The sequence below is a fragment of the Xiphophorus maculatus genome, chromosome 16 (assembly GCF_002775205.1).
Source record: "Xiphophorus maculatus strain JP 163 A chromosome 16, X_maculatus-5.0-male, whole genome shotgun sequence".
Lineage (NCBI taxonomy): Eukaryota > Metazoa > Chordata > Actinopteri > Cyprinodontiformes > Poeciliidae > Xiphophorus > Xiphophorus maculatus.
In genome coordinates, this window is record NC_036458.1 from 21,044,721 (window position 1) to 21,059,155 (window position 14,435).

General features: G+C 43.4%; 1 protein-coding gene across 3 annotated transcripts in view; it reads right to left on the minus strand.

Moving 5' to 3' along the window:
• Positions 1 to 761: 761 nt before the first annotated feature.
• Positions 762 to 14,435, minus strand: part of LOC102231248 (microtubule-associated serine/threonine-protein kinase 1-like) — a 51,225-nt gene continuing 37,551 nt past the window's right edge. For all 3 annotated transcript variants that reach the window (XM_023348840.1, XM_023348839.1, XM_023348841.1), the window contains 16 exons: positions 13,591 to 13,667; positions 13,286 to 13,494; positions 11,150 to 11,288; positions 10,942 to 11,074; positions 9,224 to 9,389; positions 8,487 to 8,588; positions 7,203 to 7,325; positions 6,971 to 7,080; positions 6,081 to 6,241; positions 5,750 to 5,979; positions 5,463 to 5,672; positions 4,248 to 4,477; positions 3,987 to 4,109; positions 3,757 to 3,890; positions 3,481 to 3,668; positions 762 to 2,939 (listed from right to left, as the gene is read on the minus strand). In XM_023348840.1, the coding sequence (XP_023204608.1) occupies positions 1,327 to 2,939; positions 3,481 to 3,668; positions 3,757 to 3,890; positions 3,987 to 4,109; positions 4,248 to 4,477; positions 5,463 to 5,672; positions 5,750 to 5,979; positions 6,081 to 6,241; positions 6,971 to 7,080; positions 7,203 to 7,325; positions 8,487 to 8,588; positions 9,224 to 9,389; positions 10,942 to 11,074; positions 11,150 to 11,288; positions 13,286 to 13,494; positions 13,591 to 13,667 (3,948 nt within the window). In that variant the 3' untranslated portion in view covers positions 762 to 1,326. The remainder of the gene's footprint in view (positions 2,940 to 3,480; positions 3,669 to 3,756; positions 3,891 to 3,986; positions 4,110 to 4,247; positions 4,478 to 5,462; positions 5,673 to 5,749; positions 5,980 to 6,080; positions 6,242 to 6,970; positions 7,081 to 7,202; positions 7,326 to 8,486; positions 8,589 to 9,223; positions 9,390 to 10,941; positions 11,075 to 11,149; positions 11,289 to 13,285; positions 13,495 to 13,590; positions 13,668 to 14,435) is intronic.

The following is a 14,435-nucleotide window of genomic DNA, read 5'->3' on the forward strand; positions in this document are numbered from 1 at the left end:
ATTTGATGTGTTTTGACGGTTTCGCTGTGGTGACGAAGTTCAAGCCCAATAGCGGAGCTAGGTTTTTGTTTCGTGCGTTTGCCAACTTTAAAACGTTAAGCACATTTAGCTTCCCTTAAATTAAAATTTCCAGATAAACTCTAAAGCTAATTTACTTGGCTGTTTAGTAAACTCTCTGAATAAAACTTTGGCCAAAATCATAATATTCCAGTCAGAGGTGGGTACACTAATTGGCTAACATGCTAATAGCGGAGCTAATTTTTTTTGTTTTTGCTAACTTTGAAAACGTTAAGCACACTTAGCTTCCCTTAAATCAAATTTTGCAGATAAATTCTAAAGCAATAATTTACTTGGCTGTTTTGTAAACGTTCAGTTGAATAAAGTTTGACATCTGTGTTGAAGTTTTGGTTATTGACTTAAGAATCCTTCAGGTAATTAGACATTTATATTTACTACATTATTTGCTATTGACATTTACCATGTTCACACCGAACAAAATAAAAAAAATCTATTGTATTTATGTCTTTATGTAGAGAGCAACATAAATGCAATCTCTCGGTAGATTATAGAATATGCAAATTATAGTGTCAAAATTAAATTGGTGCTTGTAGTCTTTTGAGGACAGACCTAATTTGAAGTACAGAAAAATACTAGAAGACAACCTGTTCAATGATTTAGCTCAAAGGGCATGGCCCAGTCAAAGTACAGACCTAAATCCAATTTAGAATTTGTGGCGAAAGCTTTGAAAAAGTTCAAGGGGCTTTTTTTTTTTTGCAAGGCGTTGAAAGCATGAAAACTCACTCTATCGGTGACACATTTTAGTACCTGAACTTCAAATAAAAACAGCATAGAACTAAACGACATCCCTGGAACCAATAGCTGAAATGTGAGTAATGCCCTTTTCTACCAGAATCCCACTTCTACACAGTCAAAAGTCTGCTTGTCAAGTTGAAAGGTTGTTCACAGTGTTTTCTATCTCAAGGTCTGCAGTATATTATTCATCTTGTTTAAATAGTCTGTCATTCTCCTTAATCAGACATGCATGAAGACATATGCATTTCTTTTTTACAATATACACAACATGTTGAGATGAGCATACAGTACATACACAGGTCTACATCAAAACACCATGTGCACATTTTCACAACAGTAGTTGATCATTGTTGACATCTTTTCTACTTCTTTTTGATTTGGTGTATTTTTTTTTAAATATAATTTTGTTCAGGCATTGCTATCTCTGCCTCATACAAATTCATATGTTATGTCAGTCTGATGCTACAGTTAAAGGCATTACATGGGGCAGTCTGTGTTTCTGAAGCTTTCACATCACGAGTGATGTTTAGCGCTCCGACTGTTACCTTTCTCAGAGTGAGCAGTGGCAGTGGTGAAGCCCCGAGCCCCTCGGTGGACCCCTGTGGACGAGGCCTCTGCTTTCCCCGCTGTGCTTCCCTTCTTCTCCTCACTTGACTTTGAGGAGTCTTTCACTTTGCTGCCCTCTTGAGACCCTCCTTTCATGGGACCCAGGACCGTCTTAGCCACACTCGTGAGTTGGGTGACGAAGCTGGTCTTGTCCCCCGGAGACATGGCCCGTAGTTTGCTTGAGCATGGCGAGGCAGCGTTTGAGGAAGGGGACGCTGGGTTTTCCTCCAGGACTTCCAGTTGAGCCTTCTCCTCTTTGACGCCACGGCTGCTGCTTGCCGACTTCTCTGCTCTGAGCCTGGGTGCTGAGTGAGTTTTAGCCAGGGATGGAACTGACGGTCCAGGTACCTTGGTCTTCGTCGCATCAGTTGCCCTGTCGCCTCCACTGATTCCTCTTTTATCTCCAGTCTCTGAGCCTATATGCTGCTTGAACTGCTCAGTGGTCAATGTTTTCTGGAGGTTTGCTTTCTCTACACCTACAGTGCTTTTTTCTTTCTCTTCTGTCTTCTCCTGAGTTTTGGTAACATGTAACGCATCTGTCTGCACACTCTGCTGCTTTGTGTCTTGTTGTGGGCTCTTGGATATGTCTGGAGTTTTCTCGCCAGCGTTGGCCTGAAAGTCTGTTGCCTCCAAAGTTGACACTTTTGTACCTAAATGCTTGATCCCAGCGCCTGTTCTGATGTCTGTAGATGAGGTACTAGTCTTTGTTTCAGCTGCCTTCGTACCACCGCTACTCTTTTCAACCTCATTGAGTGGTGCCTTGCTTGTATCAACACTGGTCTTAGACTCTGTTGGAGAAACCGACCTTACATTTGGCAACTCAGAGAGCTCAGACGCTGACGGAACAACATCTTTCTCCTTTACTGTCACAAGCGTGTCTCTGCTGAGCAGCGATTCCTGCCTCCCCAGCTTCCTCACATGGTTCAGCGATAAAATATCTGCTCCCATAGGAGAAGAAGGGGAGGAAGACGAGGACGGAGAGGGTGGAGCAGGTCCATTCTCTCCTTCTATCTCCAGCAAACTTTGCAGACTGTGTTCGCAGTGGAAGGACTCTCTCCTGTAGTCCCCGTGAGACACCTCTAAGCTATGCTTGCGCAACGACACTCCTCCGGTCAGAGGGGAGGGTGACGACGACGACGAAGAGGAGGAAGGTAGGACGGGTGCCCCGAGCTTTTCCGCAGACTGTACCCGCTGCAGCAGGGGAGACCTGGGTGGCTCGGCACTCTTGGGACGAGGGCGGGCGACTGGAGGCGAGGAGTGCAGCTTGGCGGGGAACATTTGGGTAGTGTTGGAGCTCCCCACCGTGTGGCCCGTAACAGGTGGAGGGGAGGAGGTGGTAGGGGACGGGGTGTGAGCCAGAGGGGATAGCGGGATGTTACCGGCGGATTTGCAGCGGGCCGAGCGGTACTGGCGGTGAAGCTTGGGGGACAGGCCGTGCAGGGAGCTGGGCCTCATGTGGTGGGAAGTCGCTGGGGAGTTGGGAGTGCTTGATGCCGGAGAGCTGCTCTGGGATGACGTACCTGAGGACACAGTCATGTTATCACTGTCTTTGATACTAAGACAGTAGGAGCGTCTTAATAAACAATATCGTTAAACATTGTATAATAGGCTACCTCTATGATTTTGCGACTGCCTTTTTGAGTTTTTGGAATCAATTTCACTGACTTTGTGGTGCTACATTAGGAATATTTGCAAGAAATTTTGCAATACAAACATTTTGATCTCAGACTTGACTTTAAGGAAGGCTGAGGCAGCAGTGTACTAGAAGTAAGAAATACTGCCATCTGTAGGTGGGAGTTTGCAGCCTCTAGCTGTGTTTCCATTGACCACATATTTGTGCAATTGGACATTTTGAAAATAAATTTGCTTAATTTTGAAAAAAACTCTTTTTTTTTTAGAAAAAGTTTTGGCAATAGGATGAGGCGGGCTTTCTTGGGCGTATCATAATTTATTTATTTCGCGGAACTGTCATGAAAATGCTTTTTTCACATCATACAAGTTATATGATAAACAACTGGACTTTGCCGGTGGCTTTATTTTACAGACAGTTGTCTTACTAACCCAGATAAGGGGATTCCAGAGTGGAGCGGTAGCTCTGTGTGGGGGAGCGGGCAGAAAAGCTGTGGGTAGGGGACCCCGGCAGGCTGTCTCCAGATGAAAGAGAGCGATTTAAGGAAGAGAGGCTCCGGCTGGTGTGGAGCAGGTTGGACTGCTTTGTGATTTTCCTGAAGAGTGAACTTCGTTTTTTACTGAAAAATAAACAAAAGAAAGTGCGATAAGGTGAATAAAGCCTCCTAGTAGAGTTAGAGAAAACGAATCTGTTTTTTGGGGACGCACTCTTGGCCCTCCTTGACTCTGGTCCTTTTGCTGCGACGTGCCATTTTAGATTTGTAGCTGGACTTGCGGGCAGGCCCCACCTTTATGGAGGTGTTTTCAAAGGGAGTAGTCGCGACTGTAACTTTGTTTCCGCTCTGTGGATCGCACATATTCACACATTTTTAATCAGTTTATGACAAGCAGTGTAATATCAGGGAAGTGTTTTCCTCCCAAATGTGGTTTTATTTTACCTTCAGGATGAGCTCCACTACTTCTGTATGGACTAGGCCGTGGACCGACTCCCCGTTTACGTGAGTTATGAGGTCTCCAGCTTTAAGACCAGCCTCCTGGGCAGGACCTCCATCTTCAACATGCTGCAAAGAAGTGGATAGTATAACATAAATGATCTCCAAAAAATGTAAATACCACTTTGACGCTTCGACTTTTTTGCAATTTGTTACAGTACAGATACAAACTCAAAGGATTTTATGTGGGTTTTATGCTACTCTTACCCAAACCATGTGATGAACGCTGTAAATGTCACTGTCTCCTATGTAGACCCGGATCGCCCGGAGGGTGAAGCCGTACTTCTTCCCGGAGCGGTGGATGGTGATGGGAGAGTGCAGGACGTTCACCATGGGACAGAAGTCTCTGCTTGGAGACGAGTCGCGGGAGGACGGGTTGGACGACAGGGAGCGAGGCGACATGGGGCTGGGCAGTGGGGACGCAACGTGCTGCTCCACTGGGCAGAAAGACGACAGAATAAAAGTTACGATATGTAACTTTTGTAAAAAATATGTTTTTTACATATTTGTTAAAACTGTCACCACGTTGTGACAGTATGGTATGAAGCAGATGATCTGTGATTAGATCGAGCTCCTCCACCTCCAGGTCAGAAACAACCAATCAGAGCAAGGAGGAAGGTCTTAGCACCGTCAATCACCCTCGTGTACACGCGTGGAGAAACAACTGGTCCAGAAAAACTGTTTATTGGCAAACCAGTCGCAGTGCGCAATAAATCAATTAATCACATGATAAATTAAAGCAACCTGGATTATTGTTTTTCTTGTGTCTTTGTTTCTACCAAAGACTGTATGAAGAAAGGCTTCAGTCTGATGCTTTGGGCCCCGCCATCCCCCATTCTGGAGGGCAATTTTGTTTATAGAGACGTCAATATCTATCTCATTTGTTGTTTTGGTTGTTTTGGATGTTCAAAAGGTCTTCCATTTCCAGTATTAAATGTGCTTTACAAATTAAAGTTTATTGATCTTTGAGAAGGATGTACTTGCGTTACTATGCCAGTAATATACTTGAAAATGATCTCAAAACAACAAAATTATTGTTTATCGCAATAATTTCTGTGACAATTTATAGCAAAATTTTCAATCGTAACAGGCCTAGTCGTCGGTGGGCATGCTAACTAACATGACTATTCAGGGTAAACACTGCTATCAGGAAGAAGCTGTAGCGTAGCAAAGAGCAATAGGGAGGGACGCTGTGGCCAGCGAGTATATAAGCATGATTAACAGCAATAAGACCTTCCTCATAGCTCTGATTGGTTGTTGCTAGTTAGCACTGGAAGCTCTGGAAGAAGGCAAAGAAGCTCAATTTTTTTCACAGATTATCTGTCTCATGCCATATTTTCACAACATAGAGATAGTGCAACAAACGTGAATTAATAATTTTTTTGTAAAAAGTTACATTTAGCAGCTAAAGTGAGGCTTCACCTGCTGGAATGATGACAGACAGAGCAGTGGCCGACGCAGACTTGATGACTTTAGTTCCTGGTTGCGAGTTTCGCTTGTCTCCTTCGGACGAGAGCTGCTGGTGTCTGACCCTACGCAACACCAGGTCCGTGGCGGCCCCACGGGGCCCCTGAAGATCAGGAAGACCCAGACTGCTCAGCAGCGACGCTTCGGCAGGTCTCAAAAGTTTGTCTAGGACAAAGCAGAACCATGAAACCAAATGGCGCATAGACGCTCCAGGGCCTTACCCGATGCCATGTGGCCCCTACCATCTTTAAGGAGCGTCCTCAGGTCTCCGTGGGAGGGGGTGGCCCCTTCCAGGGAAGTCCCCCTGGTCTTGACGGGAGGCTGCTTCCCTGGACCCGGCGGCTCGGCATTCAGCTCCTGAGGTGAGGCGAAGCGGCTCATATCCATCAGGGCGGAGAAGCGCCTGCGGGCCCCGGACGGCGGGCTGGAGTCACTTTCAGTAAAGAAGGACTCTGAACAGGACAGGCGCTTCCTAGAAAAGCGAGGCAAACACACTTAGAGCATCAACGGCAGATGGCAAAATATGAATAAAAAAAATTAAACGTAATTTGGCCGGGGGTTTTTTTTGTGTACATTTCCGGTGAACTTGTCCTCCAGCTCTTGTCTCGTAGGGTGACGCTTCCCAAGCTTTCTCGCTTGGCTACCCGGTCCTCCCTGGGAACCTTGTGCTCCCGTAGAGTCACAGTGTGGGGTTTGTGCTCCAGCTGGGACAGATGCTCCATACTGCTGTACACCTGCAGGTCGGTGCAGCAATCCAGTTAGGGGATTAGAAATTAACAGAAAATCTGGTCAGAATTTTACATCCACTCATATTATTTTTGGCCTTTTTAATGTTTTCCTCAAACTACTACACACAGACTCAAATACATATACTCCTAAAAATAGAGTATTTATATACCTGAGAAATTCACAACCATCTGTATGGTGGGATATTTGACAACTTTTCTTATCAAAAGGATTCATTTAACTTAGCATTTTTTCTGGCACAAACTTGGAATTTAAGTACAGTCCAGAACTTTTTAATAGAATTGCAAACTGAGTCATTCGAGAGGCTTCTCAACCTGCTTTAACTGCTTCAAAAGCTGTTTTGATTTACATTTTAGGGATGTGCTCAGTTAGACATTAGGAGGTGCTAGAGCACCTGCCCTTTTTCCTCTGGATACAAAAGGTGCCCTTCTGAAATCATTCTTTTGTTTTATTTTCTGGTGAATTTGGTAGTCTCTATAACAAGAGCCCCACATATTTCTAATTTTGCTTGACACGACACCATCACCCCCAACTATACTTGCCTATAGAAGAGGATTAGGAACACCGAAAAAGAATTCCAACTATAAAGTTAAATTCAAACTTTTTTTTTTTCTGACTTCAGAAGTCAGAATTCCCAGAAAAAAGTCAGAATTCTGAGATGCTCATAACGAGTGGACGCAACCGTCTAACCGGCACTGATTCTGACGGGTTCAGACCTTGCTGAAGCGAGGGGAGCAGGACGAGAAGCGATGGATCTCCACCGGCTCATCGTCGTTGGTGTCGTCCTCGTCGTAGGACTGGACGTGATGGTAGCGTTCCGACCGAGCTGGGGACGAGAAGGAATTCATTTCACTGGACTCATCTACCAGTCTGATGATCCGTTTCAGCAGACTTTCAAACTTTCGACTTGACTCCCACTTTTCCAGGAATGCTACGGGGCGAACTTACTGTCAAAATAACTGGTGTCTTCTTCTGACTCCAGGTGAGGGATGAACTCAGCTTTCTGTCTCAGCAGGCTGTTCCAGTCCACCTCTGCAAAGAATGAGTGCTGCTTGACTTCGAAAGCACCACCTGCAGGGGATGGGGAGGGAAACGCAGGAGAAGACGGACAGTCAGGTAGGCGATAAATGCGGCCCAAAAGCCTGCAGGCGGACTCTGACCCCAACAGAACCTGACTTGTCTGACTAAACTCAGCCGATAATCAGAAATGCACGACGACAGCCCGTCTGGGTTTAAGATACCCAGGAAGAACTCCCTGTGGTACTTCAGCCAATGGTGTACCATTGGCTGAAGCTAGTGTACATATAACACAGTCTGAAAGTGCTGTGCTACAAAATGCTGCAGTAACAACATTCAAACCCCAAATCGTACATTGTACTTTGAGTCCGAATATGAGCGAAACAGACGTCACAGTTCCATTCCTTTGATTCAAGCGTGTTTAACGTGTTCACATAAGGAAAGCCCTTTGGCCCACCTGTTTAGTTTAGTTTGGAGCAAAAGCGGACTTTATTATTTTCATTTTGTGCGGTTTGCTTTCACATTGTGCTATTTTACAAGCGGAAAACTGTGACTTTGAAAACAAAGCAACAGAAACGACAACTAAAATGTTGTAAATGTCTGTAAATGAAACTGCCCTTCAAAAAAAAAGGACTGCTTGACACCAACGCACCAGACTGAAGACTTTTGCCAATTTTTGGTAAAACGAGAGAGAAAAATGATAAATCATGCAATAAAATTATTAAGTTTGTTTTATTTGATCATGCAATTAATTGATTTCTTGCTTATTGGGACAGGCTTATGAATCAGGTATGATTTCATTACAATCACTACATGCTGTAGTAGCGTTAGCTACACTAAAGGGATCATTTTTACCACAGATCCCAGCAACGGTGGCTCATGAAGTGAATAAGACGCATGTTTCCTGCAGCTGGTTCGGATCTAGGTAGATTTGTTCACCAGAAGCGAGCCACGCCAGACTTCTTTTGGAAGCGGACCGAGACCACCTGAAAAAGTGCGCCTCGGTCCGGTCGTCTGGTCTACACCGGAATTCACTTCAGCGTATTCGCACCGGCACAAAAGGTCCGGACCAATGGAGGGAAACCGTTTAAAGCAAACCAAATGTGCCAGGCGTGAAAAATCATTGAAAAGTTGCAGGGCTCAATCTGAGTTAGATTAGAATACCTCATCGAGACCATGCAGTTAAAGCTGTGTGTGGAGTGGAAGGCGCCTGACCTGTGCCCAGTCGCACCAGAGGATTTGTCTGCAGCAGAGAGGAGATCAGGTGCTGGGCGTCCACAGGAAGAGCCTCGTCTCCATCTGGCCACACGATGTCATCTGCAGCGAAGAAGCAATACGAGGATGAGTACAATTTACATTCAGAGCCTGTGTTAGATCCACATGGAGGACATATGTTAACGTCAACAGCTGCGTTTCCATTCACTGTATAATTGCACAATTTGACATTTTGAACTCGTGTTTTTGGATAAATAGTTTTGGTGGTACGACGAGGTTTTTGTTTTAGGTCATATCAAAACTGGTTTATTTTGCAAAACTGGAATGGAAACACTTCTCACAACTGAATGTTGCCACTAGCTCAAACCACAAAGAAGAGGACAACAGGAAGTAATTGGAGGATTATGTTTTTTTAATAACTTATCGCGTGAATACTCTTAGTCACATGGGATTTTGATCCAGTTTCTCAGTGAATGGAAAAACCACAATTGCGAGATTGTGTTTTTCCAAGTTTGTTCTGTCTGTCTCTATGTTGCCCTGCGACAGACTGGCGACCTGTCCAGGGTGAACCCCGCCTCTCGCCCAGAACATTAGCTGGACATAGGCACCAGCACCCCTCCCGACCCCACTAGGGACAAGGGTGTTAGAAAATGGATGGACGGTGTTTTTCCGACATCAGCAGAAGATCGACAACATTTTCAATGGAAGCGCAGCTACGGAGACGTGGGATCCCTCACCTGTGATGACTTGTCCAAACAATTCCTCTGGCGTGTCTCCAAAGAAAGGCACGCAACCCACCAGGAACTCATACAGGATGATGCCCATTGCCCACCAGTCCACTGGCTTCCCATAACCCTGACGCAGAATCACCTCCGGAGCGATGTACTCTGGGGTTCCACACACCTAAAAGAGGAACAAGACTCGACTGAATCAGTTATTACCTTATTTTGTGACAGTTCCTCTCAGTCTTGCTTTACTGATAGAGGTGTGTGCATTTCCTTCAACCTGTCTCGGACTAATATGTTGCGGTAGAGGCACAGCACCTACAGAAGCGCAACGTCTGGTCAGGTAAAATCCCCTCGCAGATGCCAAGACTAGATGAAAGCCCCACTGGTGTGCGTTTTCATGTGCAGATGGGCGCGCGTTGAACGCTAACAGCTTTTTTTTTGTCTACAGCATGGGAAATAATGAGGTGTTCAAAGCAGGAGCAGAGAATAAAAGAACATAAAGCCGCGCTTAAAAGAGACGGCGTGTGATTGTGACGGCTGGCGGAAATACTGCTCTATTGTTCCGCCAGCCGCTAAAGGTCTCATTTTATCAGGCTTCAAATATGCCTGCCGCACAACGAGAGGGGAATAGCTTTTCACAGAAAAAGGAAGACATCAAAGCATCCCCTTATGTGTAAAGTTTGACTGGACAGTATTGAATCCATCTACCCCTGTGTTGTTGGCAAAATAACAGAAATGGCAGTTACATTGTGAATTTGAGTTATATTTTTTACAGGAGCAGGCAATTCTTTGAGTTTTATATCATGTTATAATGTTATTCTCTCATCAGAACCATACCTGGATTGTTGCCTGGACTATTTCATGCATGTTTGAGAAATCCTTTAATCTCCCATGGCAACCATTCAGCTGTGCAAAGCGCCTACTTGGACTTAGCTCCACCTTCACGGTGCAGCTCCTCCTCTTTTTGAGGCATAGCTAACGGTTTCCAAGCTTCCACCTCACAGGGCAGCCCTCCCGTTTGACTCCCCCACTAAGCTCCTTCAGACTAGCCAACAGCAATTAGCAAACATCTGGTTTACTTCTCAGTGAAATGCTGGTTGTTAAAGGGTTAATAGAGGAGCGATGTGATAGCTTTCTTAAGGCGGAGTTTCAGAAAGCAGTTTTTAAAGAGACAGAGGCCCAATTTCAAGGCACTGAATCAGAAAGTAAAATTTCTCTTAAGTCATATATGATATATACAGCATTTTCATAACAAATAAAGGTAACAGAGTTACTTAATTATGCTATGAAATGTCACTATGTGCCAGGAAAACACATAACATTACCCCTTTAAGTGTTGCAGAATTACTCATATTTCTTCTGCATTTTTCTTTTTTTTTATGTCAAACCTTAAAAATTGACAGGTTTTATTAGATTTTATTGTGCGCCAGTGAAACATTGGAAGGATTTTCTTCTTTTTTCTTTCTTTTAAATTCTCTTTTTTTTCTTTACAAATTAACTTCTTTAGCTTTAATAAAATTACGAACAAGTGGACCAGTTATGTGACTTCCAAGGCAGCTGGTTGCACTTCACTTTATTTCGGAAAAAGGGAATTTCCCTTTCAAAAACATGGATTTTACAGATGGACACATTAAAACATTTGTCAGTGAGATGATATGATTTGTTTTACATACTGGTGCTGCATCATGTAAGACGGGTTCCATCCCTCTCCATTTTTCTACACATACCTGCTTATCCAAAAACTCCCGTGTGTCCTTCTCTATGTGCCCTTCATACAAGTTGGTGGTCAGACTCATCAGGCCGATCTTGGACAGACCGAAGTCAGTCAGCTTGATGTGTCCCATTGACGTTATTAAGAGGCTGTGAATAGAAAACACGCAATCAAGCACCTTAAACACTTCAGCAACGTTTCGAGGTGAAGCAACTCCGCCTTACTTGTCAGGCTTGAGGTCTCGGTGGACGATGCCGTAGTTGTGCAGGTACTCCAGCGCGAGGACAGTCTCTGCGAAGTACATGCGCGCCATTTCCACAGGCAGAGCCCCGATGTTCTTCAGCAACGTGGCACAATCCCCCCCTGCAAACAGAGAACCCGGAGTGTCTTCAGTCTCTCTCTCAGGGCGTTTTCACACCTGGTACTCCCGTAGACTCGCTTCGATTGGAGACTAAAGTTACAACACTTTTTTTTCTTTCGAAAAATTTTATTGTTACTTAACACATTTTAAAGAACATGGCTTTTTACATGTATACAGAAATTTTCCTTTTTTTCTTTAATAAATACAATTCATTCTCACTTGCTACACTTTCAGTTGCTGCTGTTCACTTTCATTCTGCACCGTGTCAAACGACACGAACCCTTTGAAAAATCTGTTCCCCTTCCTCGCCTGTGGTGGCGCTGCACCAGGAACCACTGAAGTAAACAACACAAAAACCTCTGAAGAAGATGCGAGTGAAGCTTCCTTCTTTATGAAATGGAAAAAAAAAGATATAGCTTCAGATTTCATCGATTGTAGGATTTTTCTTTTGTCTTTGGTCAAAGACCGCGGTCCATTTCCATTTCTCCTGCTGGCACTAGACTCACACGTTTGTTTTTGTTGTATTTACCCAGAATGCCATGTGCTGTTGTCCCCTTCCTGCTTTTGAAGACATGTGCAGTCTGGTTGCGTCGACATATTAACTTGTACCACTTCATAGTTTACTTTAATAGAATCAAGACCGAGGCTGCGGGCGGACCAGAGTTGGTTTGGTTCAAAGTTAGAATACGCATTCACACCTCTTAAAACGAACCGGACTTTCTAGGCAAACAGACAAGAGTTGGCGGATAAAAGCGAGCTAAACGGGGCTGGGGTAAACATCTCCTTACCCAAACCTTTAAACCTCCCACCTAAGAGAAAGTGCAACAGTCCAAATGCAGGACAGAAAAGTGAGTAATTATTAGTCTATAAGTGAAGATGGCAGCTCTGAGTCAGCCTGCATGGAGTGACTCAAGGACAATTGGTACATCTGGTGTTCAGACATTAATAACCCAGACAATCACCTGTGAATGCAATAGAAAAACTGCTCACTTTTGTGTGTAGAGGTTGGACTCACTGGTGGCTCATTTTGCAGGCAGTAATAAAATGGCAGAACTGTAAAAGCCTGTTGAGGATTTGCCTGGAGGTCTTAATCTGCCCGGCAACTCTTCATGCTAAAATAAAACGCCTCCAAAAAGTGAGTACGCCGTTTCAACTTTTCCACACTACAAACAAAAGCCTTAAGCCTAAAGGTATTTGTTGTTTTTCCCTCCTTCGCTAACAAAAATAGTGCATAACCGTGATTCCTAAGAAGAAACATATGGGCTTGTCATTTGCAAAGTTACAAAATCAAAACTTAACAGCAATAATTTGGGTTATTTAGCCTCAAAAAAGAGAGAAAAAACTAGGGTTTATTTTTCAGTCATATTTTCAGTGTGTTTAGTTAGCTTGCTGGCTAAATATTTAGTTTGGAGCTAAATATGTGGAGCGAAATATTTAGTTCCAAACCTGTATTAAACCTAAAGCTAAATATTTAGTTTGTAAACCTATTACTTAGCTTGCTAACTAAATATTTAGTTTGTAAACCTATTACTTAGCTTGCTAACTAAATATTTAGTTTGTAAACCTATTACTTAGCTTGCTAACTAAATATTTAGTTTGTAAACTAAATACTTAGTTTGGTGGTTAAATATTTAGTTTGTAACTAAATATTTAATTTGTTAATAAAATACTTATCTTGCTAACTGAGTATTTACTTTGAACCCATGAGATTTATAAATGTATGAATAATATGGCCGAAATTTAAGTGATATTAACTAACTTGGTTTTATGTGTTCTTTTTAATAAGTTTTACAGTATAAGAAGAATGAATAGTAAAGACACATCTACATGTCTGAAACAAATTGGTTCCTCCCTAAAAATGATGCTCCTGCGGGTTGAAATTTTAGAGACAAATTCTGAAAAGCTTACAAATAGTTTATAAACTAATTACAAACTAGATTTCTTTCTGAGACGCTTCCAAACGCTTGTACATCCCAGTCTCCCGTCTCCAAGCGCTCACCTTCCACGTACTCCATGACCATGCAGAGATGGCGGCGCGTTTCGAAGGAACAGAACATGGAGACGACGAAGGGGTTCTCTGCAAACGTCAGGATGTCCCTTTCCACAAACGCCTGCTGGATTTGGTTCCTCAGGATCAGGTTCTGCTTGTTGATCTTCTTCATGGCAAACCGCTGGCGTGTCTCCAAATGACGCACCAAGTACACGGCGCTGGTTCACATGTAAACACACATGCACACACAGACGCCTGGTTCACTTCTGTTTAAGGCAGACAGACTACAGAGGATGCTACGTTGAGCTGCTTACCCGTACGCTCCGTTACTGATCAGCTTGATGGTCTGGAAGTCTGCTTCTCCTGGAGGTTTTATTGCTCTGATTTTTCCCTGTGGATCACAGAGGAGCAGCTGCTGTGATGGATGGGATTCAGGTTGAGCAGAAATTATTTGTATAAATGCTAAAACTGTTGATTCAAAATGTGAAAAAAAAAAAAAAAAACATTTTTTTTTAAGTTGGAAGCTTGCCTAATGCTGAAAGGAAAGCCCAGAGTGATCCAGGTTTCTGAATGCCAGCAGGAATTAGCTTAATTGGTTGCTTCCATGCAGAGTCATTAGGAAATGGGGCAACAGGGTAGTAAAGTAAATCAAACAGGTCTGAGGGAAATAAAAAGAGGAAATTCTAAAACAGATGCCTCTTTTTTTAATCTATTAGCTTCTTTGTGCAAAATGTTTCATGAATGCAAAAGCAGTTTTCCCAGCAACCCTTCACTGTATGGAAATGTGAGAAGTGTTTGAAAGGGAATGTTGTTAGGATATGGGACGGAAAATCTCTCCATGCTGCAAGGATGGAAAAGTATGGAAGGACTGGTTAAGATAAGGAAACATGTTTCAATTTACAGAGTTTAATACTGATAACTGAACAGTTATCATCCATCCATCCATCCATCCATCCATCCATCCATCCATTCATCAATCCATTTACCATCCATCCATTCATTATCCAAAAATTATCATCCATCCATGATCCATCCATCCATTATCCATCCACATCCAAAAATTATCATCTATCCAAACATCATTTGTCCATTTATCCATCATCCAACTATCATCCAACCATCCATCACTAACTCGTCCTCCCTCCTCCTGTTCTTCAGC